This window comes from Hirundo rustica, chromosome 9 (assembly GCF_015227805.2).
Source record: "Hirundo rustica isolate bHirRus1 chromosome 9, bHirRus1.pri.v3, whole genome shotgun sequence".
In the NCBI taxonomy this organism is placed as follows: Eukaryota; Metazoa; Chordata; class Aves; order Passeriformes; family Hirundinidae; genus Hirundo; species Hirundo rustica.
This window is the reverse complement of record NC_053458.1, coordinates 26,686,363-26,710,318: the sequence shown is the minus strand read 5'-3', so window position 1 is coordinate 26,710,318 and position 23,956 is coordinate 26,686,363. Positions and strand designations below refer to the sequence as shown.

General features: G+C 39.5%; 2 protein-coding genes across 2 annotated transcripts; both read left to right on the top strand.

Annotated features, from left to right (window-relative positions):
* The first annotated feature begins 449 nt into the window (after positions 1-449).
* Positions 450-4,064, top strand: RGS1 (regulator of G protein signaling 1). Its single transcript, XM_040073287.2, has 5 exons — positions 450-606; positions 1,028-1,111; positions 1,739-1,800; positions 2,369-2,532; positions 3,195-4,064. The coding sequence occupies exons 1-5, from the start codon at positions 485-487 to the stop codon at positions 3,378-3,380; spliced, it is 618 nt and encodes a 205-aa protein (XP_039929221.1). The 5' UTR covers positions 450-484; the 3' UTR covers positions 3,381-4,064.
* On the top strand, positions 3,600-21,973 carry RGS13 (regulator of G protein signaling 13). Its single transcript, XM_040073132.2, is given in 6 exon segments — positions 3,600-3,629; positions 15,604-15,677; positions 18,219-18,280; positions 19,634-19,800; positions 21,736-21,803; positions 21,805-21,973. Coding segments are annotated over 6 exon segments (570 nt in total).
* The last annotated feature ends 1,983 nt before the right edge of the window (positions 21,974-23,956 follow it).

Here is a 23,956-nt window from a genome sequence, read left to right as displayed (position 1 = left end):
TAAAGTACCTTTTCCTTGTCTTCTCCTGACACAAAAGTATGAAATTGCACAGGCATGCAACAAGTGAATTTTGTCAAGAAAAAACTGCAGTATTTTCAGCTCTATTGATCAAATCAAAAAACACTTCTGACTTGCAAGTACCTATCAGAAAGGGACAAGAATTCAAAGTTCCAGAGGTGGGGTGGTTTTTTTTTGGGTGGTTTTTTTTTTTTGGTGTAACAGACATACACAGTGACACATAACAACCCCAAAGAAATTCAGCCTCATCTGGTTTAACCACGAGACACCGCTGTCTGTTTTCTTTCTCAAGAAGGACTCACGTCACTGAGCACTGAAAGGGGAACTTCCAGAGTTTGTGATGGAGATACATGATAAACAGCTCTGCTCACAGCAGCTCCGGGGCTGCCTGCGTCAATAAAAGGCAGCAGCAGAGGCTGGGAGCTGTCAGTTGGGGCTGGAGGATCACCGTGGCCAAGGGCGCCTTATGTTAAAGCCAAGGAAAATGCCAGGATTCTTTTTCTCCCACAATAACGTGACTGAATTAAATGGAAAAAGAATTTGCAAGCTTGCAGAAGGCAAAATCCATAAAAAGAAGCAGAAGGCCTTGTAAGTATATACAATTTAGTATAAAATTTAATGCATTAGAAGTGAAAATGCTACTGATCTTGGAGGTAAGGAACTAGTTCTGTGGTTCAGGCTAAATGAACAAAACCTGCTCAAAAGCCCAGGACTGCAACATCATTAAAAAAAGCTTGTGCTATAGCTTAATAATTAATTGATTACTTTAAGTAATCAGAAATAGAATTTGGATACAGTGGGAGTCTTAGTCTTTTTTAGAAAAATTACTTGGATATGTAAGTTCCCAGACTTCAGTCATAGGATGTGTCTGAAAAATTTGTATTTTGAAAAGTTTGTCTTCAAACTTTCAAACAGCTGTCTCTGTTTGAAAGTTTGAAGAAAATTTAAATAGAAGTTAAGTTCAACTGCAATTCTAATGGATTAAAAAAATGTCTGTTTATTTTTTCAGTGGTGCAGATCTCAAAAGTTATTTGACGTGCATGGTGCCACATATTGAATCTGGGATCAAGACTTCTGACTCCAGAAATGTCGTGTAAGTACAGAAACACACCAAATTATAAAATACAATCACAGATTACTGTATAGTACAATAATTCATTTCTAAACTGCTTCTAGAACAAATATTGTAAAAAGATCTATAACTTCCAAAATGCAAGAGAGGTGAACACTAGTAATTAGAAACTACTCATGGAGTTAAGGATTTTTAATTAGCGATTTGATATGTTTGCATTAAATAATGAAGGAGAAGACAGTTAAATCCATTTTTATCAGAGGGACATTGTAACTGTTCTCTAAAGTTTACAAGAAAAAATACTTCTCACTTAAATGAGGAGTAGGGGTGTTACCATCTTTATTGCAAAAATACGGAAACAGAAGTACAGGTACAAAATAATTTTATCACAGGTACAGTAAAAGGCTATTTTCCTGGGAACAGAATTCAAAATAGCATCATAGATTTTTTTTTTTTTTAAATCTCTGATTATTGTTCTCAATGTGGGCTGTCTCCAGGATCTCAGATTATGACAAAGCCATACATTTGGTAAAGTACCTGGCATGAATTCCTGGAATAGAATAACAAATTATAAAATTTGTCTCCTTCAGACATACAAAAAATCTCAGGTTTCTTGTCTAAAGCCTTTTCTTTTTCCTGTCACCTTAGGCTTTCTGCAGAGGAAGTTATTCAGTGGTCACAGTCTTTGGAAAAGCTCTTGGCCAGCCAAAGTAAGTCTGTTGCTTCACTGCAGCTCAGTTCTTACTATGAGGAGTTTTATCTGTTTTATCTAATCTCACCGAATAGGCAAAGCTGTAGCATTGTATAAATACTGTCTGACAATGGGCAGCTACACTTCAGCTTTTTACAGCTCTAGTGTAGCATGTACACTGCTACAGTCTTGTTTCCAAGTTGGGTTTTGAGCTCTTTTTCCATTTTCAGTATAGCAATTAACCCCTAAATAGCTCATTTTAATCAGTCTTTGATCCTTGGGTAGTGCATCAGTTTAATCTGGAATTTCCATCCCACTTCTGTTCTAAGACAATCCATTTAGGAAGGACTAGAATCCATTGTTATAGGATCAGGACCCAGAGGCCACATCCAAAACCACTGAACATAACTAGGAAGACTCCCATCAGCCTTAATATTAGAATATCTGTAGTATGTTGAAGAAGGGAAGAACAGTGTATCTTGGCAAGATTTTACATCAGATTTCAATACAACTTCTGCTATATTTTTTTCTCCTCCCTGGTCACAAGTATCACACAGTAAAAGATGGTTTATTTGTGTTGGCTTTAGGTGGTCAGGGTGTCTTTTGGGAGTTCCTGAAGTCAGAGTTCAGTGAGGAAAACATCGAGTTCTGGCTGGCTTGTGAGGATTACAAGAAGACCAAGTCTGATCACTTACATGGCAAAGCAGAGAAGATTTACGAAGAATTTGTTCAGTCAGATGCCATTAAGCAGGTATGTATAAAAGCTAGCCTGTGCAGAGTTAGAGGGGACGAGTGTGACTCCACTGAGGTGCTCACACACTCACTCAGTGGCATAAGAAGACACAGGCATGCTTTTAGGTCCCTTCTTGCATCACAGCTGCCTGCAGTGTGACTTTATCAGATCTCACAGAGTCACAGGGAGCAGGCCAGTACTGGGACAGCCCCCAGCAAGCTCAGCAAAGCCCTCAGCAGCTCAGCACATGACGCTCTTCAATGAGCCAGCCCAGCTGGAATTGCTGATGGTGTTTGGAGTTCCTTTGTGTTTGCAAGGGGAAGCACCACAGAAAATTTCTTGTCTTTTAAAACATGTCGGCCTCCTGAAAAAGTTAAAGTTCTGCTCGTATTTAAACTGGAGACATTCAACACAGGATTTCTCTTAGTAACTGGAGGCTGTTCCTCAAAGTCTAGCTGTATTATTCTGACTCCAGAACAAACTACATTTCTATAGTGAACAACATTTTTTTGCCTAACTGGGACACAGGTATTTGATTTCTCACAATTTATAGTTCTGGTAGTGAACTATCATAGAGTTCTTAGGCTACAAATGCATGTATTGACAAAGGTATATAGAAAGAGACTACATTTAAAGGTAAGTTTTTAATGGCTTTTTTTTTTTTTTTTTTTAAATTCCAGATCAATATTGACTATCAGATGAGGGAAGCAACAGCCAAAAAGGCTCAAGACCCAACTCGCACAAGTTTTGATGAAGCCCAGAAATCAGTGTACATCCTAATGGAAAGGGATTCATATCCCAGATTTCTAAAATCCAAATGCTACCTGAACCTTTTGAACCAGCTGCAAACCAACACTTCAAAATAAAGTGTCTGAGGTGTGAAGAACCAAGTAGACTCTGTCAAATGTCCTGTGTAGAGATCCTCTGTGGTGGTTGGATCTTGCCAAGGAAAATCTCTGTCTTGGGAGGGGAGTATGAGGGAGATGCAAACAGCTCCACAGCCAACAGGATGCAGGATGAAAGCTGGTGAGGCTGTCATAAGGGTGAGAGCAGCGCAGGGAGAAAATCCCCTCCTCCCACACGCGATGGAGTCAAGGCAGGATATGGAAACCGATGTTTGACCTGCGCTACAAACGCTGAACTGCGTCTCACATCCCAAAGAACTGCTAATGGTTGGGAAGCGCAGGACTCGCAAGCTGAGCTTTGGGAAAAGATTATCAAGTTCAGAATAAAAGCTAGGATGACTGATGGTTTTGGGCATAACAAGAAAATGTCAAGACAAGACGGACAGCTCTTTTAAAAATCTATGAAGTGTTAATAAGCGTGAGTGTGAGCTCCGCAGTGTTGTTGTGCTATATAAATATATTCTAAATTGACATGTCTTAAAATATATACTGTTTAAATTATATAAGTATTATATAAGCTGTATTTTTATTACATTTGTATTCAACAGGTTGGTATGTAGCATCTTTGTTGTTTAATTTATTGAAAAATAATAAGTAGCTCTTCATTAAAATGCAGATAAAAATAAAGTTTTATAATGGTTTAACATCTTATTTGAAGTGATTTTTGCATTGTAGTTACTGAAATATTGAAACACACAATTCCTTTCAGTCTCACTGTGATACTACTTCTCATTTCCATATTCAAATACTAATTATACCTCCACCGCTTCTCTCTTTCTGCCCATTTTGCACAACCATAATCTGAGTTACCAGATGAGCAGGTGATACTGACTTACACAGACGCATGCTCACAACCCCCAAAAAAGAAAAATTGTGATTATGCTTGAAATATATAACTAAGATCAAGAGCACTCCTGAAACTCACTTTTGAGCTCTTGTGACATTAGCGCTTATAATAAAAATAAGTCAGAGAATGCCTTGGTTTTATGAGTTCCCATCATAAGACACTGGTATCACACGGGCGGCAATACAAGATTTTACCTCATCCTTGCAAATTTTCCATTTTTCCAGAATAACACGAGCTTTGTGAGCCCCTCTCTGTTCTGTACCAAAGGGAAAAGCTATAAATTCACAGACACCACCTCTTGGTGAGAACAGACCACATTCTTATTGCCACGTTTTGGGGATTTTGGGACTTCCAGGGGAGAACCAAAATCTGTGTCAGAAGCAAAACAGCTGGAAGGAACGTAGAAAAGTGCCAACATCCACTATCACCTTCTGTAGTAGCTGAAAGCCATTGCAAATTACACCTTCCCTTCAAGGCTAATAAATGCAGAAGAAAAGACCATGGTCTTGCAGTATTATTTTTAAGTTATGTGTTCCTGAGAGAGTCTGACTTCAAAACCTGAATGCTCCTGGAATAACATAAACCAGTCTCCAGCTGGCATTCCTACATGAATTAATTTTCCAGGATCACTAGGAATAAATCTACTTGCGGTGAAGTAGGAAGAACAACAGTGCCTCCCACACAAGGTGCATCACCATTTTCCTCTGATACAGTTTATGTGGACTAAGAGTCTCTGTTTGCAGAACTTCAAGCTCATAGAAAATAAAAGAGAACTCTGAAATACCAGCTACCCTCTAAACAGACACTGCATTCAAGTAACACTATTCTTTTTCCTGTAAATTCCTTAAACTATTGTGGCCCGAATCTTTCTTTGCTCCCCCTGTGGTTTCACAATTTTGCTATGATTTAGACAAACACCCACATGAAATTTCTGACTAAAATCATATTTCTTAGCATGGAGAGTTAGGATTTTTATTTCTCTTTGAATGGCTTTTTGCTAGCAGAGAAGACTCTCATAGCCATTTCACCAACTTGTATTACACAGTTAGGATAGACCAAGATTTCTGAGGTGGGGAGAACAGACTTTTGACTTTCTTCCACAAGCATCTATCCCTACTTCATAATTTGGTAGAGTGAGAGAGCAGAAAGGTATTTTTCTTCTTCAAAGAGAGACTATTTCACTCTTCACAACCCAAGAACCTTGGCTAATTTCAAGTCTCTCACCTTATTTACAATACAAACCTGATATCAACAGCAAAGGTCAATTGCCCAGATTGTTAACTCCAGAGATATTCCAGCCCACTCAAGCACCCCTGACAACATGACCACATTTCACCAAGCAAATAAGAGCAAAGCAGAAATTCAGGCCTGGCTCTGGGATGCTGGAAGCCCAGGATTATATGTCTGTTGCTATAGCAAGCCTATCCAAAGTGGTTGCTTTAACGAGGTCTGAGGGATCTGGATGACTCAGAACACAAGGACCAAAGGACTCAGAGCTTTCTGTCACCCTTGGTTCACGTACAAGGTGGGTGCACTCATCTCCATCCACTCACGTTCAGGAAACACCCCAACATCACACATTGGTTTCACAGCTGTGGGTTGGGCCTTTTTATAAAACTAGATTTCACTTTCCCTCTTTGGAAAAGGTGAGAGAATGGAAATTTGCCGTTCCATTCACTGTCTCTAAGTGAAATGGTTGAATGAGGTTGGCCATCAGCTACATAGCACAGCAGGAAAACAGGATGCAGAGCATGGAAAAGCTTTAAGATTTGACAGTAGTGATTCAGATTTGTCTTTAAGTATTCTACCTTACTCCTGAAAAAAGCATTTTCATTGTTTGTTAATGTTCCAGTGGAAACATCAATCACTGACCCATCTTTAGGTATACTTTTGCAGTGAATTAACTTCTCTCTGTTGCAGTTTTCTTTATGGAAGGACTCAAGAGTCCAGCAGACCCTGATTGTGTATTTGGAAGACTAGCTTTGACCTCTCCAATTTGAAAAACATAATTACCCAAAACAGATAATTTTAATATTATCCTAAATTAAAAAATGGCATAGCATAGTACAAATCTCTCCCATATATTGAACTGGCCACCCATGGAAACACTGTATTATTATGAACAGTGAAACAGGAAGGAAATTAAAGCTAGGATAGTGATGAACAGTTCAAATTTACCACCACAGAATCCTCATTACCACCCATACCTGCCCACACTCTGAAGCAGCAGGCTTTTCACATGTCACCTTCTTTATGGTTGTGAAATGAGTTTGAAAAGAAAAAATAGATAGTAGAACATGGAAAAATTAGATGCTCTCATCTTCCATTCATAGACATGCTTTGGTCATATCACTGTGTAATCTCTACAGATAAAGCTTTTGGAAATTAAATCTTCAGTCATTAAGCAGAGGCGGAAATTGAAAAACAAGTTCTTGCTTAATATTCATTGGATGATTAAAACTTGTCTTGGATGCTCAGGAACAAAGTCAGAGGGGACTTAAGGTTATCCCCTGGCTTTATTTGGGTAGATAAATCCTCAAACCTTTTACTCACTAGAAGGGAATTTACATCAATCAAGAACCAATGGGCCTATTTTGGAAATAAACACATTTCCCCTCATTTCTCAAAACATCCCCAAAAATTACCCTCTTGAAAGACCCCAAAGACGATCAACATTTACATTCTACCCAGCACTTCCATTTGATTTCTTCAAGTACCACATAGCCTTAAAGCACTAACCTAAACTAGTTCGGTGACCTGCTGTCACATGGTCCCTTTCACTACTAAAATTAAAGATAGTTTGATTAGAGCATGAAATGAAGAAATGTAAACCTTTCAGAACCACTCTAGTCTTGTGTTCAGAGACTAGATTGGCAATGCTTCTCTTCAAAGGCTGAGACACAGCCAAAATACTGAAGTGGCACCAACAGCTGCCTACAAACTCGACATCACTGGAGTCACAAGGGTTTTGGGCTTTTGTTTAAGTCACTGTGACCAGAAGGTTTCTGCTATTAGAGGGCTAACTTTAAAACTGAAACAAGATAAACACTCTGCATAACACTAATAACTCAGTCACTTGTTGTAGTGCATTAATTGGGTTTAAATTGTATTTTATTTTTATATTGGGTTTTCTTCTGTATCCCCTGTTCCCTTGGATAATGTATCACGTGGTTTGTCCCTGCCCCACCCCGCCCATCCTCCCACACTGGAATGTAACCCAACTCTGTTCCACTCCCACCTTGTCCTTGACTGGGTAGTGGCTTGTCCCTGCCTCTAGGCCTGTCCCCAGGGGAAAAAGCCCTGGGATTGCCTCTCTTGCACCGGGACAGGGACGGACTGAGCTCCGGACTCTGCAGGAGCAGGACCCCTGAATAAAGCCGTGATCCCTCCCAGACAAAGAGCAGACTCTTCCCTTTTGCCATCGACGGATGCATGTCCTCTCTAAAGAACCATGGTTTGCCTCTGGGTAGCTTTTAGGCCCTGTGAAGGAAGATTCCTTCTGGCATGGGCTCTCTCTCTCAAGCTAGCTGAGGCTAAAATGGAGCATGGGCGCCGAGGAGGGGGAGAGAGAGCCGCTTTAGTTACCCATGATTTCTGTACTACCTATGGACAAAGTGTGTAATGTATTTACTGTGGTAAATGGTTTGTCAACCATGAAGGTCAAGAAGGCAGCTTTAGATACAGAGAAGAGACTCAGCATTGAACTGAATTTGACCAGCCATGAGTTTGGGAATATGCTTGTTATGTACTCTAGTCTGAGGAAACTGTGGACACACTCTGGGTGTTCAAACACAGCCCAAAGTCCAGCCAGGAACTCTCCAAGTGCTGGAACAAACATCTGGAGGAAAGGAAGGGGAGGCCTGGACTAACACAGTCAACATTCTGACTTGGCCCACACTATAGTCAATAATTTGACACTGACGTATGATGAGATGAAGAGCTGACATCTTCCAAAGGAGGACACACCTGCAGGGGTGCTGAGTTTTGGTGGAAGTGTGTATTCAGAGTCCCGCAAGAGCCCAGGACACACAGTGCTTTGTATTCAAACCACAGCATCTGTCTGGGAAGCCTGACTGAAGGGGTAGGGTGGAAGTTCCTGTAAAAACTAGTCCAAGCATCTCAAGGCATGATTTCCTCTCCTGCTGAGAGAACTCCACAGAACATCAGGCTCACACAATGATATCACAGTTTTTTTAGGAATAAAGAAGGAACAGAAAGGTCACAGAGTACAACTGAGGTCAGGTTTCCAAAAGTGCTATACAGACTCCAGTCTGTTCTCATTCAGCAGGACAATGGTTAATAGAGTTTACAGAAATGGGTCAATATAAGATTTTTCCAGCCTTATTGATAAAATCTAAAGCCATGAATATAGAGATTATTCAAATTCCTCAGGCAGTAACTATTAGCAGGCAATGTCAACTTCTACCCAGAAACAAAAACCATTTCATCATCTCTATATCTGCAGACAGCTTATTGGTTGTTTTGAGCTACTATAAAGAACGAAGCTGTTCCTGCATCCCTGTGAGCAGAACATTGTTGCACAGAGAACCTAACCTTTTATGAGGTTATTTTCAAATATGTAGCAAGAAAGTTCCCAACAGAATTTGTCAAAACCACCAAGTAAGATGTAATTACATAAACAGGACCCTTCTCTGGAAACACCTATGGCTGAACTAAGTGAGAAGCAAGAACATTGATCCTTTATTTCTGTACTAAACCCACTCAAGCAGCAAAGAGGTTGAGTAGCAGGACCACTTTGTGCTCTCCTCAAGGTTAACAAAGGCCTCCTAATATTTTATTGCTTTCCCTGTGTTTGGGCCTGGATCTCCAGGCACACTCTCAGTGCTCCTGCTTAACACACCCTCGTAGGACACTGTGTCAGGAACACAAGCACCAGGCAAGCCCCAGGAAGCAGTGTTCCCACATTCCCAAATGCCAGGGTGTAGGAGCATTGCAGAGGGACGGGGAGCAATGTGCAGGCAGGGCGGCACATGGGTAGATGGAAGAAATGGGTGCAACACAGAACAAGGCAGACAGTACTTCCACACTCACTACTGTGGGAGAGATGTGGGTGGGCAAGATGTTTGTTGGGCACAACAGAAATAATTAATATTGGGGGGGGACCTGAAGAGAACACAAAAAATAAGAAAGGTGATGCTAGGGGATGGAGTGCAGGAGAGGAAATGGAAGACTGAACAAGAACTCCTCTGGGAGAATTATTCTCAGTGATAAGAAAAAATGGTTGCAATCAACACGGTCAACATACATTGTCTACACTGGCAGTTGAGGGTTAATCCCTAGAAAAAGAACAGGTCTGGCAACTGATAAATTCAGCAGCTCTGATATGATACAGACACTTTCTCAGCTTTGATACTTCTCCATTTCCCTTATTTTCTTTCTGGAAAGCACCTCCAGCTCAACCACTAAATAAACCAAGCAGGAATTGATTCCTGCTTAGCACATCATCCCAGGGCTGTTCTGTGCCCTACACCTGGAAGCACAAGGAATTTTCCCAACGGGAAAAGACCCCATCAGAAGTTACTAGTAGGTCTCAGAGTCTCACCAGGAGTCTTTCAGCCTAGAGGGGACCATTTGTAAAGGTGGCACTGCAGCGTCCCCACCCAGAGCCTGGACCTGCAGCCACCCTCCCAGGGCCAGGCTGAGCTGATGGACACGGCAAACATTCTCCTCCAGCGTGACACCAGGTGACATCTAGTGGAGTTTGTATGCAATACGAGGAAGGGTGGGATTGAGGTTAAACCGAGTAATTTTACAGCATAGCAGCACACCTGGTTAACAACTAAACTATCCACTCATATGGACTTTAAATATTTTTACTTCTAAACATTCTAGAAAGGGAAGTGGATGGGTAACTTTCTGGGTATCAAGCTGTGAGTGATGGTAGTGGAAAGAGCTGACACAGAGAAACACACTGTGAAATAGCTTTTGCAACCCATTAAGTTTAAAATTTTACTTTAGAGCGTGGTCAAGGATAAAACAAAACATGGAATTAGCAACAAATCCTGCACCTAAATACCTCCCATTGTACAAGGCACGAGAAGTCTGCCAAAGTATTTTCTTCAGTTTAATAATAAGAACAAACTTAGGGAGAAAACCCCAGAATGAGTTTACTTCAATTTTAAGCAATATAACAGCACTTTTTAATGCCAGTAATGCAGAAAAGAAAAAGTCTGAACACAAAGTCATTGGTTACTGATTCTCAGTCACTGCACAATTTTTTACAAAGATATGATCTTATATGTGGCCCCTGAACATCAGCTGATAGAAATAAAACAGTGCCTAAATAGTTCATTATCATTCATTTTAATAATAAGATTTTAGATGAGTTTTCCTTTAATACAAACAAAGTTTAGAGTTAAAAAATAAGATATATTTAGGCTTTTGGAAAAGAACATGCATAAGGACATATAAAATTTTTCCAAATATATGTAGATCAAAGAATTAAATTCTGGTACAAATCACTAGAGATTATCAACATAATTGGGATTTTTATTCTGTAACTTTTCCAGAGTCACACTTATTATTAAGGTGCCTTTTTTTTTTTTTTTTTTTTTCTTATTTTAAATTTAAAGAGTTCTACAAATGAGATTCTTAATAGATATATTTTATCATGTCAGGTACAAAACAGCTGAGATGTTTTGGTAGGTAATTACCTGTATGTGAAGCATTAGAAGTATGAGGAGGCATGGGACAAACTTGAAACATGTCACTGTTGTTATTATTTGAACAACCCACTCAAGTTAATTTGCTCCTGCCCATTCCCATTAGAGAAATGGAACAAACTACTCCAAAAATCCTGTGTAAAGTTACAACGAATACCGAGTGAGACGTAATGAAATAGCAATCAATAGGGAATAGATCACAGCAATATTTGCCCTTCCCTAAGCACAGGCCAAGGTCTCATGTGATGCTGCCTTACTCTGACACCAGGTTCTGCTGGAGGTGAGCAAACGACACCCATTTCTTCCCCAGCAGGACCAGAGCTGTAGGAAAAGGGATGCACATCTCATACACAAAGCCTGTGTACCAGCAGGGTGAGCTGCAATAAAATAAATAAGTGTACTGCATTGTTGGAGGCTCAAACCTTAATTTAAGTTCCAATACTACACAGTTCATGCTCTGCCTGGGAGGTTCTGTAGGAGGAAAAGAAGATGAGTCAGAGCAGAGAGATAAGATTGAAAGAAATATCACAGCACAGAGCTGGGCTGTAAGAGGGAGCAGGGACATGACCAACCTTTCCCTCCTAACAGGGTCACTCTGTGCCTTGTTGGCCACAGCAAATTCCCAGAGAGTCACAACCACCCCAGGAAGGACAGAAAGCCCTCCAGAAAGATCCCCTGCTGTAATTAATTTGCAGCAAGCAGCTGAACCAATGCTTACTGTCAAAGCCCCAGCATCACTACAAATCTTGTCAGTCAGTCTTGTCAGCCTTCCAATGACAAGCAGCAACTTTGGTGCTGTTGCACTCCCTTCAATCACTTGGCTAGAGAAGAACGAGTGAAACGCAGATGAGTCTCAACTGAAAATGAAGCTATAACCTGGGCAACAGCTATAAGAAAAATGACAGAGGACCTCACACAAGTTTAAAACATTTTAACATCCCTCAGACACTCTGCAGTAGCAGGCTGGCCTTGTAGGAGCACACAAAAGCCCGACACTGATGGGTCAGAGCAGAAAAAGGTTCTCCCAGAGCACTCCAAAGTGCTTCATAATGCTGCCTGTGAAAAGAGAGCTGGTTTCAGTGCTTTTTTGTCTCCTTTCAACATGGACTTCAGATTTCATAGAACTTTGATAAAGGGATGGAAAACATTGGTCACAGGACTTGGACAATACATGCAATATTTCAATGAAGTAAAGTACAGCTTCATGTCATTACAACTGACCAATGGAGATGTCAAGATAATTTCAGTGCAAACAGGCTCTGTCAGGGGAGCATCAGAGCCCAAAGGAGCTTCTTCTGATGGAAACCACGGCCACTGTTTGCCCATGATATGTATAAAAGAGGAGTCAGGCACTAGTATGAGCAGCATAGGCACGGGCTGTGGGTACTAAGACCATCCACACTAAGAGAGAATAACAGAACAAAAAAAGCAGGTCAAGAAATTTGGAAAGCTACCTTGGCAAAGCAACTACTAAATGAAGCTTCTTAATCAAGGGAAACAACCCAAAAAAAGTTTCTGTAAGTATGAGATTTTGCACTCTGAAATATCATCAGGGAAATGTAGCGTAGGTGGGGAAACACCTGTTTCTTCTCTTGGCACATAATGGTCTCATCATTGCAAAGGCATTCACGTTAGAAATGTTTCTGAGTTAGAGCAGAGAGATAAGATTGAAAGAAATATCACAGCACAGAGCTGGGCTGTAAGAGGGAGAAGGGACATGACCAACCTTTCCCTCCCAACAGGGTCACTCTGTGCCTTGTTGGCCATGGCTTTAGCCCTATATATGTGAATATTTTGTATAATAGTCAGTGCAAAATAATATGAATAATATTACATGGGCAATCGGAACTTTACATAAGAAGTTGTTCTCTGCTGAAAGTTATGCTGTGCACTAAAAGCTGACATTTGGTAGTTTACAGATTCATTGGCACAGAATAAGGGTGCTGAAAAATCAAAATGCATGTTGTAATTTGAAAAGTAAATAGATCATGTTCTTTGATGTACCAAATCAGTTTTCCTGATATTTCTCCAAGATAAAATATAAAACCAGTTAAACAGTAGTTTACAGATCAGTATTGCTGATATATTTTCCAAACATGCATAACTCCAGCACTTAGATTAATCTATTGTCAGCCAGGCAATTCCTTCTGCGAAAGAGCTGTAGCCATGTGGCTTTCTGTTTGATTACCAGTCCTGCAGGGAGCCCATGGCTCCTACACATTAAAGAATTTGTGGCCTTGTTGCAATAATATCTTAGAACAAGCAAAGAGAAAAGACTTCCTAAATACTGGGTGAGAAAAGTTCCACGATCCGAGCCATCTGAACACTGCAAAGCTGTAAGGAGTAGATAAGATGCAATTCACCATTTCCACCAGATGACAGGACACTAATAGGACACTGTGACAGGTAACAGGCTGCTCCTGTGGAGGTCAGACAATCCAAAACCAACACCCTGCTCCAGGGTGTGGTGTAGCTTTTATACTTCTCCTGTCTCGTTTTAGGATTAAGACCATTGTCAGCAGAAACACACAATGTCAGACTAACGAAACATACACTATGCCTCAGTGGAAAGATGTTCCAAATCAGCACTGATAAAGATAAAATCACGCTCTGTTCCTTGTTCTATTAAGAAATTCATCTGACTTATAAATGAGAGCCAAAAAAACCTGGATGTGTACGCTTGGAAAATGTGTGTTCAACAAGTTTAAATCTTCTAACTCAGATTAAAATGCCTCCTCAGAACAGTAACATTTCCTTACACAAAAGCGACTTCTTGCAGCCATCACCTGAACAAAAAATTAATAATTGACACTTTGAATTCAGATGGAAGTAGCTGAACTAGACTACTTAATATTGCTTCATCTACTATTTCTTGAACAACTCTGTTTAGTAAGAAACATACATTAATTTCTCCCAGTTTCAAAAAAGCCACAAAGGCTGCATTTCATTTACATTTCAGTGGATAGAAGATTAACGATCGCAACATGAAAACAAAATAGAGGACATTGGGCAACATAGCCTAAAATAAAGTGATAAATAATAACCATATGCCAGAATTCAATGCATAATTTCATCTTAAATGTGGAATAGGGTGTAGTTTTAAAAGGTTACTTTTAGGCAGAGGGTGAGATGACTTAATTCTAGTGGAACGATTCAAAAGTCACAGAGACCTAGCAGAGAACACAGTTGAGAGAATTCTGAAGCAGGCAACAGGCAGTGGCCACTGGTAGTCCCACAGGGCTGCAGGAAACGTGAGCAGGAGTTGCAGTGTAGCAGTTAGGCAAAGTTATGAAGTTGCAATATCCTGCAGGAAACGCCCTGGGTAAGACCCTCATACAATATAGAATTGAATATAGACCTCAGGGAAACAAGGCAAACAACATTGAGGGCAAAGGAAACATTTCACAGCTTCAGAAAGCTGGGAGATGGAACCTCGTCCTGTGTTTTACTGCGTGCTTCAGTTGGAAAGAAAAAATTGGTCACAGGAATAATATGTGCCAGTCAACCCCAAATCTGAAAGAAACTCCAAGTTTAAATAAATAAGGCTATTTTAATTTCAGGCAGGTCTATACAAACTTACAGTCCAATGTAAACTCAGCATTTGGCATTGCTTGAAAGGCAGAGGAGAAGGACTATACATATCCCGTGACACAAGAGATTTTTTAAATTTTGTCTTTTTTAGACAAACATTTTTAACTGCCTCATTCTAATAAACAACACCCTCTCTTATGGATATCATAGCTGTATAAAGGCAAGTTTTATATGACTTTTATTGACTTTGAGATACATGCTGGACAAATATCAATGTTAATCTCAGACACCAAACAACCCAATAAGCATTGTCCAGTTTACATCAAGCTCTGATCCTGGTCACCCTGTGTCATGAAGAATTATAAAAGAAAGGCCTTATGAAATCAGGCCTGTTCTGCTAAATTACCAAAGTTAGACTGTTACTTCTTCTAAGTAATTTATAAGTTCCTATGTGAAAACAATCTCAGTATGAAAACACATTAGCATAGCAACTTACTCCTTGGTTGAAAAACAAATACACCTGTAATAACAAGGGATTTGTTCTATGAGAATTAGTAAAGAAAATATGTAAACAATCCAGAAATAGAGAGACTTGATGGACAAGTAGAATACCTTTTACTAACCAATAGAGTAATTGGCAAGAAATCTATTAACCAATTTAAGTTGCGCACAAGGTCTATAAAAACTGTATAAAATGAGTTGTGATTATAAAGAATTAGCTTTTACAGCATTAAAATAATAGAGTCTCAACTAACTTATTACAATAATCCTGAGCTTTCAGGGGAAAAAAAGACTTCTAGTTTCATTCTGCTTTGGGTCAGGCTCAATCTTCAATCTCCTTTCATAATCGGAGACACAAAGAGGGAAAATTATTAACATTTCTATTCTTCCCTGAGAGACATCCACTGCACTGCCTGGTAATATTTTTTTTTTCCCAAGTTCTCATATGTTACACAATATATTTTTGTCAAATGCTTCAGAAATGACTCACAGATAAAGATCAGATGTACAAAATAAGAATACTGTTACAATTGATTGCACTGCTATATGTATAAATTGCAAGTTTTTATTTAAGAAAGCCAGAGCTCAGCACAGCAGATTCAAAACTCACATATTTTCCAAGTTTAGGAGAATGAGTCTAAATACTTGTTGGCTTTGCAAGATATTCAGAGCAGAAGAAAATGGGATCAGTTCTAAGTAAGTAAGGATAAGAATCTTATGTTCTGTGGTCCGTGCAGATGAGTAGGAGAAACAAACCCCTCAAAATTCACAGTGGAAGTTTTCATTGTAAGCTTCAGATCACGCAAAAGAGGGCAACACCTTCACAGCTGCCCCAGCCAAACACCTTCCTGCAGCCCCTTCCTCAACATCTCATGGACGTACGCTGACACATCCCACTGGGAACTCCTTCAACGTTACACAGACATAGCCCCAAACTCACCCCTGGATTAAGTCCAGGTTTGGGCCAGGGAGGAATTAGAATGCCAGATATTTTGGGTCCATCTTTTAAAAGAATTCAGGCTGTTGGCAAATGCTGAATATTCAAGTGGTGCATAGGAGACGTGGCTAAGAGGCTCGTGAAAGTCCTCAGGTGCCACCAGGCTCTGTGGGGGCCAAGCACTGCCAGGAATTTGGGGGAGGTGTCCCATTGAGGTGAGGGAGTGCCTCCATCCAAAACACCTTCAACTGGCATCAGAACAGACACAGAACTGATTTACTGAGACATGTCCCCCCCAGCAACTCTGAGGAGCACCTGATGACCCCTGAAAGTGCCATTTTTGTGAAGCCAGGGGCAGAAATCTGTGCTGGATGAGGATTTCTGCACCGTGGAGGAGGAGAGCCACTCACAGGGGAGGCTGTATGATAAGTGAAAAATAGCTCCCACAGGACACTGCACTTTAAATTTTTGAGTCTCAGCCAGAAACCCTTAGTTATTTTTGGAGGATTTTTCTTTTTTTTTCAGTGTAATATATGTATGTCAGCAAATCCAATCATGTTGCAAATCAGTGTAGCAAGACATTTACTATCAGCACAACAGCTATTAAAGGGGCATTCCTACAGATCATAACCTATTCCCTTACTGCCCTTCATATTTTCCTGATTTTTAAAGGAAAGTAAAAAGGTAAAAAGGTTTTCCTCTGTGTCAGCTGCCTGATCAGGCAGGATTCTTTCTGCTTCACAGATTAATACCAAAGACAAATAATCAGAAATGGAAATAAGATGGTTCTCTTGATGATGTTCAGTGAGACAGATGAGATTGTCACTCGTTCTATACAAGTGCTGTTGCTGACAGAGGTGAAAAATTATCTGCATCAGGAACAGCAAATATGACTCAGAAGTAGCTTGTAAGGAGAAAAAAAAAAAATCATTCAAAGAACTAGAGATTCTCACTCCCCATAACCACACGGTTTATGAGTTCTTACAGGGAGAAGGCTAATAACTCACACGAAGGAAAAAAAAAAAAATCTTTTAGTGGCAAGAGTTACTAGAGAGTTACTGACACCACAGTTCAACAGTGGTAGAATTTCTCTTACTCTGTATTTCTTTAACCATGCCAGACTGATCAGGGAAGCCTGAGAAAATAATCACCTAGTCACACCACACACTTTTTCAGATAAAGAGGGAACTGTATCAAGTTATAAATAAATTATAAATCATTACCAATTTAAAAAGCTACAGAGCAGGTAATGGCTGCAGAAATCTATAAAGCATCATGCAGCACTCATATTAAAGCCAATTTTGTTTTCAATTTAAATTTTTAAAAGCTCAGTGATACTAAGTAGATGTTGACAAAACTACAGCTGCCATGAAAAACAAATACTCAATTAGAGGGGATCTTACTCCAAAATTGGCTCATGCAAAATGGAAAGCATCCACTGGAATACATCCCCTGTCCTTTCTTTTACTAACATAAGCATGAGCATTTTTTCCAAGTTACCAGCATTGCTGTCCTAAAACTGCGATGCTTAAAAATGAGTTGGTGTAAATGGAGCTACACGCACTTAAATGGAGTTACTGCCCTTAAACATTTGTTTTTCCTTAAATTGTTTAGTCTCTCACCTCACTACTTCCATGCTCTTTCCCAGAATCAGGCAGGAGACTCCTACAAGCTTATGAACTTATTGCTTAAGAATAGCAAACATGGAAGTAAAATCTGATTTTAGCCACATCCATGGGCTGTGTAGATTAGTAATAATGTGTCACGCTGCACTGTAAACAGCTGGCAAGAGATAGAAGTCTCTTCCAGCCAAGATTGCATCAACCTTTCATTATTTACCTTATGCTTGGAACTTACATTCAGCTCTCAGATGATAAGTCAACTTAAAAGTTAAAGATCTTTAAATATTACAATAAGAACTTGTGCCCCAAAGACTTTGCTACCAAATAGAAACATCAGTATTTCCTAAACTTTATGATGATTCCTGTCTACAAAGAAGTTGCTGTCTAGAAAGGCAGTACTTTTCCTGTGTTTCTCCTAAGCAGATTTTAAATAAGTGAATGTCATTTCTAGAATAATTACATGGAGCACCTTGAAATGGAACTGCATTTGTTACAACAAGAAAAATAATTGTCTCAGCATAGTAAGCACAAGATCTGGGAGACACAGGAAAGCCTTTTAAAATGTAAGTTTCATACAGCTCATATTTAAATTAGGGGACAGATTTTCAACAAGGTAACTAATTTTTTTACACCTTGAGTTACAGCTAATCCTGCAATAATGATCTCTTTTTTCTAAAGGGTGTCTTTGGAGGAAGTGCTACAGTGGTCCCAGTCTTTTGAAAATCTGCTAACAAGAAAATGTAAGTAATTGTGTGTTTGTGTCCCAGATGGATCACAGAGAAAAATTCCCACAAAGCAAAATCAATAACTCATGTTGCATAATGTATGGTGCCTTATACAAAACTAATGAAAAACAACTTTGGGACATGCCTAGCATGCAGCACACTGGAAATAAACGTAGCTTGCTGCAAATGTTTTCCCAAACATGCCATTTCTGCAACCACACATAATTCCTTTACAAACATGTGATGAGGGCATGGTTCATCTGACACATCCCCACTTAGAGCACTGAATAACACCTTATATTAGGAGAAAAGTGACAAAGTTCAATTGGGAAATCCTGCGTACACCAAAGACACCATATAATGGCATATCTATCCAGGGGATTGCCATGGAAGGCAGCTCCAATATTCAGGGATGGGAAGAAGCGTGTATACAGCAGCAGTTCTGAACTTTCCCACTTCATCCCCCTCTGCCTCATACAGGGCTCAGAGCTCTCCCAAATTTCTCGTTTGGGCAGCTATCCAGAACATCACTACTGAAATAGATTTTTTTTTTTTTTTTTTAAATAATGATGAAAAAGTCACACCACAGCACAAACCTCTAAAAATTGCTCCAGAGGACTGGCAGTATTTTCAAACTGCAGAAAAATTACAAAGAGCAAGAAGATTAACAGCATTTGTAACTCTAAAGATTCTGCCATTAAAATATTAAACTGGAAACAACCTAGCATGTTACAGTACAGGGAGAAACTCCTCAACAGAAAACTGTTCAAAGAGACAAAATGACAGCAGAAGGAGCAGGCACACATGTGATCACCACCCTCGCCAGACAACAGGCTGTGCTCAACATCTTCAGAATTATGAAAGGCCAGAATGCTGCACCAGCAAGAAAGTTTCTTTTAAATAAAACACTCCTAGCTTCCAGCAGTAGTTATAATGATGCCCTTCTGAAAATGCCTCCTTCACTGTACTTAAAAACATTACTCATTGAATTTTAATTAATTTAAAAGCTTTATGACACTCCAAAATGGAAAGGTGTACTCACATAAAAAGCCAGAGACTCTAAACCCAGTGGATTTGTAGTTCTTTAGGAAAGGTGGGCAAAATGTTTGCCTACCTTAGGATTAGATTTTTTAGTAAATCTAGTCTGGGATTAGATTTACTAGGGAGCCCTGAATGCGCAGGAGAATGGAAGGTTGAAGTGTAAATGTGAGATACTGAAATTGGTTCCCCATTTTGACATAATCTAAAAACATTTACAGGGTGCAATCAATAATTAGACTTTTATAAACATCCCTATTGCCTGCAAAGCACTCCAAAGGTAATGCGTGTAGACAGGCAATATAAATTTGGCTTCTGAAATGTTTACAGATGGGCCTATGATCTATAATACCTACTTGAAGACAGAACACACTGATGAAAACATAAAATTCTGGCTTGCCTGTGAAGCTTATAAGAAGATAACATCACACAGCAAAAGGATTTCCATGGCCAGGAAGCTCTTTACAAGTTACATCCAACCCCAGGCTCCCAATGAGGTGACTACAAGATCATGAAATGCCTGAAGTGTCACACAGCAGACAACAACAAATGCCTAGCTCCTCTTGTACCAAAAGGAGTGAAAATTTCCTATTCATTCTCCCTCCAACTTTTTTTCACACAGAATTTTAATATTTGAATCTACATCTCATCTATAGGCAAATCTTTCAACTACATCCACCAAGAACACAAGCAAAATGCACAACTCGGTTAGGAACCAAGGCCTTGGATCTGTTATCTTCTTTTTTTCTTTTTAACATCAGATCCAGAGGCCACTGATATCACTTCACTATATTTTGGATTATGCTGTTGCTACATATATCTATATCTATCTATCTTCTTCTGTCTGCTCTTTCCAAGAGTAAATATAACTGAGCAAAGTAAAAACTCCACCCAGTGCTGTCCCCTTTGTAAAATGGGTGAAAACATTCCGAGACATATTACTTTTTTTTTTTTTTTTTTTGTTAAGGAAAACAGCAATTTTGTATGTAAAGTATCTGATTTTTTTCTCCTGACAAGTGGCTATTGAAAAGTCATTCCTGCTCATGTTCTATGACCTTTAAACATTCCTGCTTATTACTCTCCTTGCAAAACTAAGCCAATACTGGCTTTTACTGCCACTGCTTCTGGCAGGCTGACATAATTAATCATGCTGTGTTATATCCTGGTTTATGTATACCAATGAAATTATTATAGAGTTTCAAAATGCACCCTCCTTGCTGGCACTGGAGGAGAAACCAAACCCAAGCCAGCTGGATTTCAAGCAACTGCTGCTTTAAATGACTAAACCATTCAAAATCTTGAGCAAATTTTAAAGTTTGCTCTGTTGGTTTTAAATGTCAATTGTCATGAACAATGCATTCTTGTCCTTTTTTCTCAGTTTTTATTTTTAGTATGTGCAGCTATAGGGAACTCACCAAGACATTTACACTTCCAAAAGAGAAATGTCAGTATTGCCAACCACAAATCAATCAATCAAATGTAGGGGCTTAAATCAGGACAGTTATAAATAAGCTGTGCATTTGTTTCTAAAATAGTGTGTATTTGAATCTTGCTATTGGTTGCCCAGTTTCTGAAGCTTCAGGACACCCTAATTTCACGTTTTCTTGATGTTCCCTATTAACTTAAGTACCACTCTAAAAAACTAGATGCTCATGAGGATATGAAATACAGTTTATGTTCAAATTACAGCAGCATTTAAAAAGGGGCTACTCAAATGACTGCTCTGGAAGAGGAAGATCTCAAGCCATGAGAGATATCAGCACCAACCAAATCTTTAGAAGTCTCCTCTCCACATCAACAGACGAGATCAAGCTGGAAACAGCCAATGGAACCCATCATGAGCTGATGGATTATCAAAGGGTTCCTTTTATCTGGTGTTTTTATTGACCACCCGACCTTTCTGCCATTACACACCCGCAGAGCTTCACATTATCTGCTATAAACCATGAATTGCAGCAGGAAAACTCTAGAAACTAAAACTTTTCCTGAACAAGGTTGGCATATATGCTCCATTTTCTCTCAGACCATGAGACTTTTAGTGTATTTTTTTTTTTCCCCACTGGTACTGTGCACCTCCAGGCACTTGGACTCATCAGAATTCAGGGTTCTTCTGGTATCTAACTGCAGCTCTAGAAACAATTCTTAGCAGAGGAAAGCAGGGTTGGATACCAGCAACTTTCAGCTACTCCTTCCACTGCAGCCACTCCATCCAAAACATGTCCACAGGACAACTCCTGCCTGAATTGCCCCTGTTCTCTTATTCGTCCTAGAAGTAGTGAGCAAACCAAACTCATTCTGCTTAACTCTCTCACATCTGGAGCCTTGGGCCCATATTCTGCATATGGGCCCAGCAACAGAGACTTTACTGCTGCTCTTGACCTCCACTAACCACCGTAGTCAGAATTGAATTGGCTTTTCCATTTCTGTTTCAGACAAACATTGACAGCCCTGCAAGGAAAGCAATTATAAGGAACATTCAAGAGCCAACACAGTCCTACCTTGTGGCAGAGAATAATCTACAGGTACTGGGAAAGAGATTCCTACCCACGATTTCCTGAGTTCTACCAAAACCTCAAACACAGTCTTCACACTAATGGCAACAATTCAATAGGAAGTTGGAGAGAATGGATGAACACGCAAAAAGGTTTCTTCTGGCACACAAACATTTAAGATTTAAAGAAGATGGGAGAAATCAGGCAGCAGAGGAATAAAACTATTATTAACCTTTTTAACTGTTCTGTTGATATTAGAATTCACAAGGCACTACCTTCCCCCTCCCCAAGGAAGAGTTCTTGTTTTGTTTTCCTCTCCTCACAATAAAACCCTAAAAACTAGGGAAAACTAAAAGTGATTTTAAAAAAGCATTTTGCTGCTGGAAAGTAAATGTTTACTTGACTGTGCATTACAGGGGAACAAAACACCTGCATTGCTGCATTCGCTGTTGTTTTAGTCTAACTTTCTTTCAAAGTAAAAAGATAAATTTGAAATACAGCTGTTTGCTTAAACTATGGAGTATAGTATTCATGTGTATTCATTGGTGTATGGTCAAGTTCATGCTGATTATCATGTAAAACATGTGCTATGAAGGCACTTCATCATCTATAGTATACTAAAATATTACCAGTGTCTTCTGGGTTTTTCTTCAGTGATAAAATGCTAATTGATATTTTGGGTTGTTTTTCTGGGTATGGACACACAAACACATTACTTTCCCTTCAGACTCCCTGAGAATTGCATACAAGCAAGCCTGACCCTTGAACATCCCCCTACAGCACAGACGGGCCTGTCTCATCTATAAACTGTCAAAGGCAACTTTTTGATTTGTTAATCAATTATTCTAGTACTCTGGTTTACATCAATAACTAATCTGATCTTCTCGAACTTCATAAAAACTGCAATCTGGGCAGAACTATTATTGTGGTGCACAGCACAGGCTACTCCTGCAGAGAGACACAGTGATTTATTGATGACAGATAAGTGTGCTGATCAACAAATATCAAATGTGCAATATGATGTCTGTCTTTGTCAGAAATTATTTGGGTTAATTTTAACTCTTTGTGGGCCCTAATGACAACATAGCAACAATGTGTGACGGAAGTGAACATGTTTAACTTATCAGTTATCTAAGGCCACAACAATTCTTCTCATCCATATTTTTTTTAATTGAATTCTCAAGCTAGGATTCATGTGTATGTCCATAGCAGAACACAAAGCAAGTCTGAGCATAACCTCTACCAGAACAGAAAGTTTTAAGAGAATTCAGTGTTGTAAGAAAAAGGAGTGCTACAGTAGCAGATAATCCTTTCCTCTTGCAGTGACCTCATATAAAGGGATTATCATACAAGTATGTGATTATACAGCTCATAAAACCACTCATCAAGAAAGGATTCCCCAGGAAATACAGCATAGCTTTTGCTGCTGTTAACTCTGGATGGGAGTACAGAGTATTGGACTGCAAGATGCCACAGCAAAGAAAAAAATTATAGGATCTCTTAAAAAAGCAATTCCTGTAGGGAAGCAAATCAGTGACAAAAGCCAGCCTGAGCAGAAGTTTAAAAAAAAAAAATACACACAATAAATAAATGAAGGATCACATTAAGGAAAGTCTTTCCATTTCTGTTTGAATTAGAAATTGAGGAGACCTTGATATCTGTGTCTAAGTGGAAGAGCCTTGTGGTGACCAAGATTAATAACTCTGTATACCCAAACAGGCTCAGCGTGCACAGCCTTCCAAAGGAGCCACTCAAAGAGCTGCTCAGGTACTGGGCTGATAGAGACCCTTCCTCCCTGCAGAAAGGAGATTATCCAGAAGGAGGAAAAAACCCACCCACAGAGAACACAGAGGGAACTCAAAGAGAGACTCACATTTTTATGGCATGAAATGTTTAGTGGGTATTTTACAGACCATGAGTCTACCAACCCTTATTTTTGGTGGGCTCATTAATTTTATATTTTCTTCTATAAATAAATAAAATGTTGGGGTTTGGTGCTTGATTTCCTCTCCTCCATGCCCATCCTACACTCCCCAGTAGGAAGAAAAAGAGGGTCCCTTTCCCAAAATAGATTTGTTAACTGCCAGAGATCTTTCTCTTGCTTGACTTTTCTTTTGAGTTACCAGATGCAGGGCAATAATACAGTATTTCATCAGATCAT

Bases quoted from the DNA above. Each gene is read 5' to 3' on its own strand.
- RGS1 (XM_040073287.2), top strand. From the start codon at position 485: ATGTTAAAGCCAAGGAAAATGCCAGGATTCTTTTTCTCCCACAATAAC. The intron at 1,112-1,738 runs GTAAGTACAGAA...CTGTCACCTTAG, and splicing joins TCTGACTCCAGAAATGTCGT to GCTTTCTGCAGAGGAAGTTA. The intron at 2,533-3,194 runs GTATGTATAAAA...TTTAAATTCCAG, and splicing joins AGTCAGATGCCATTAAGCAG to ATCAATATTGACTATCAGAT.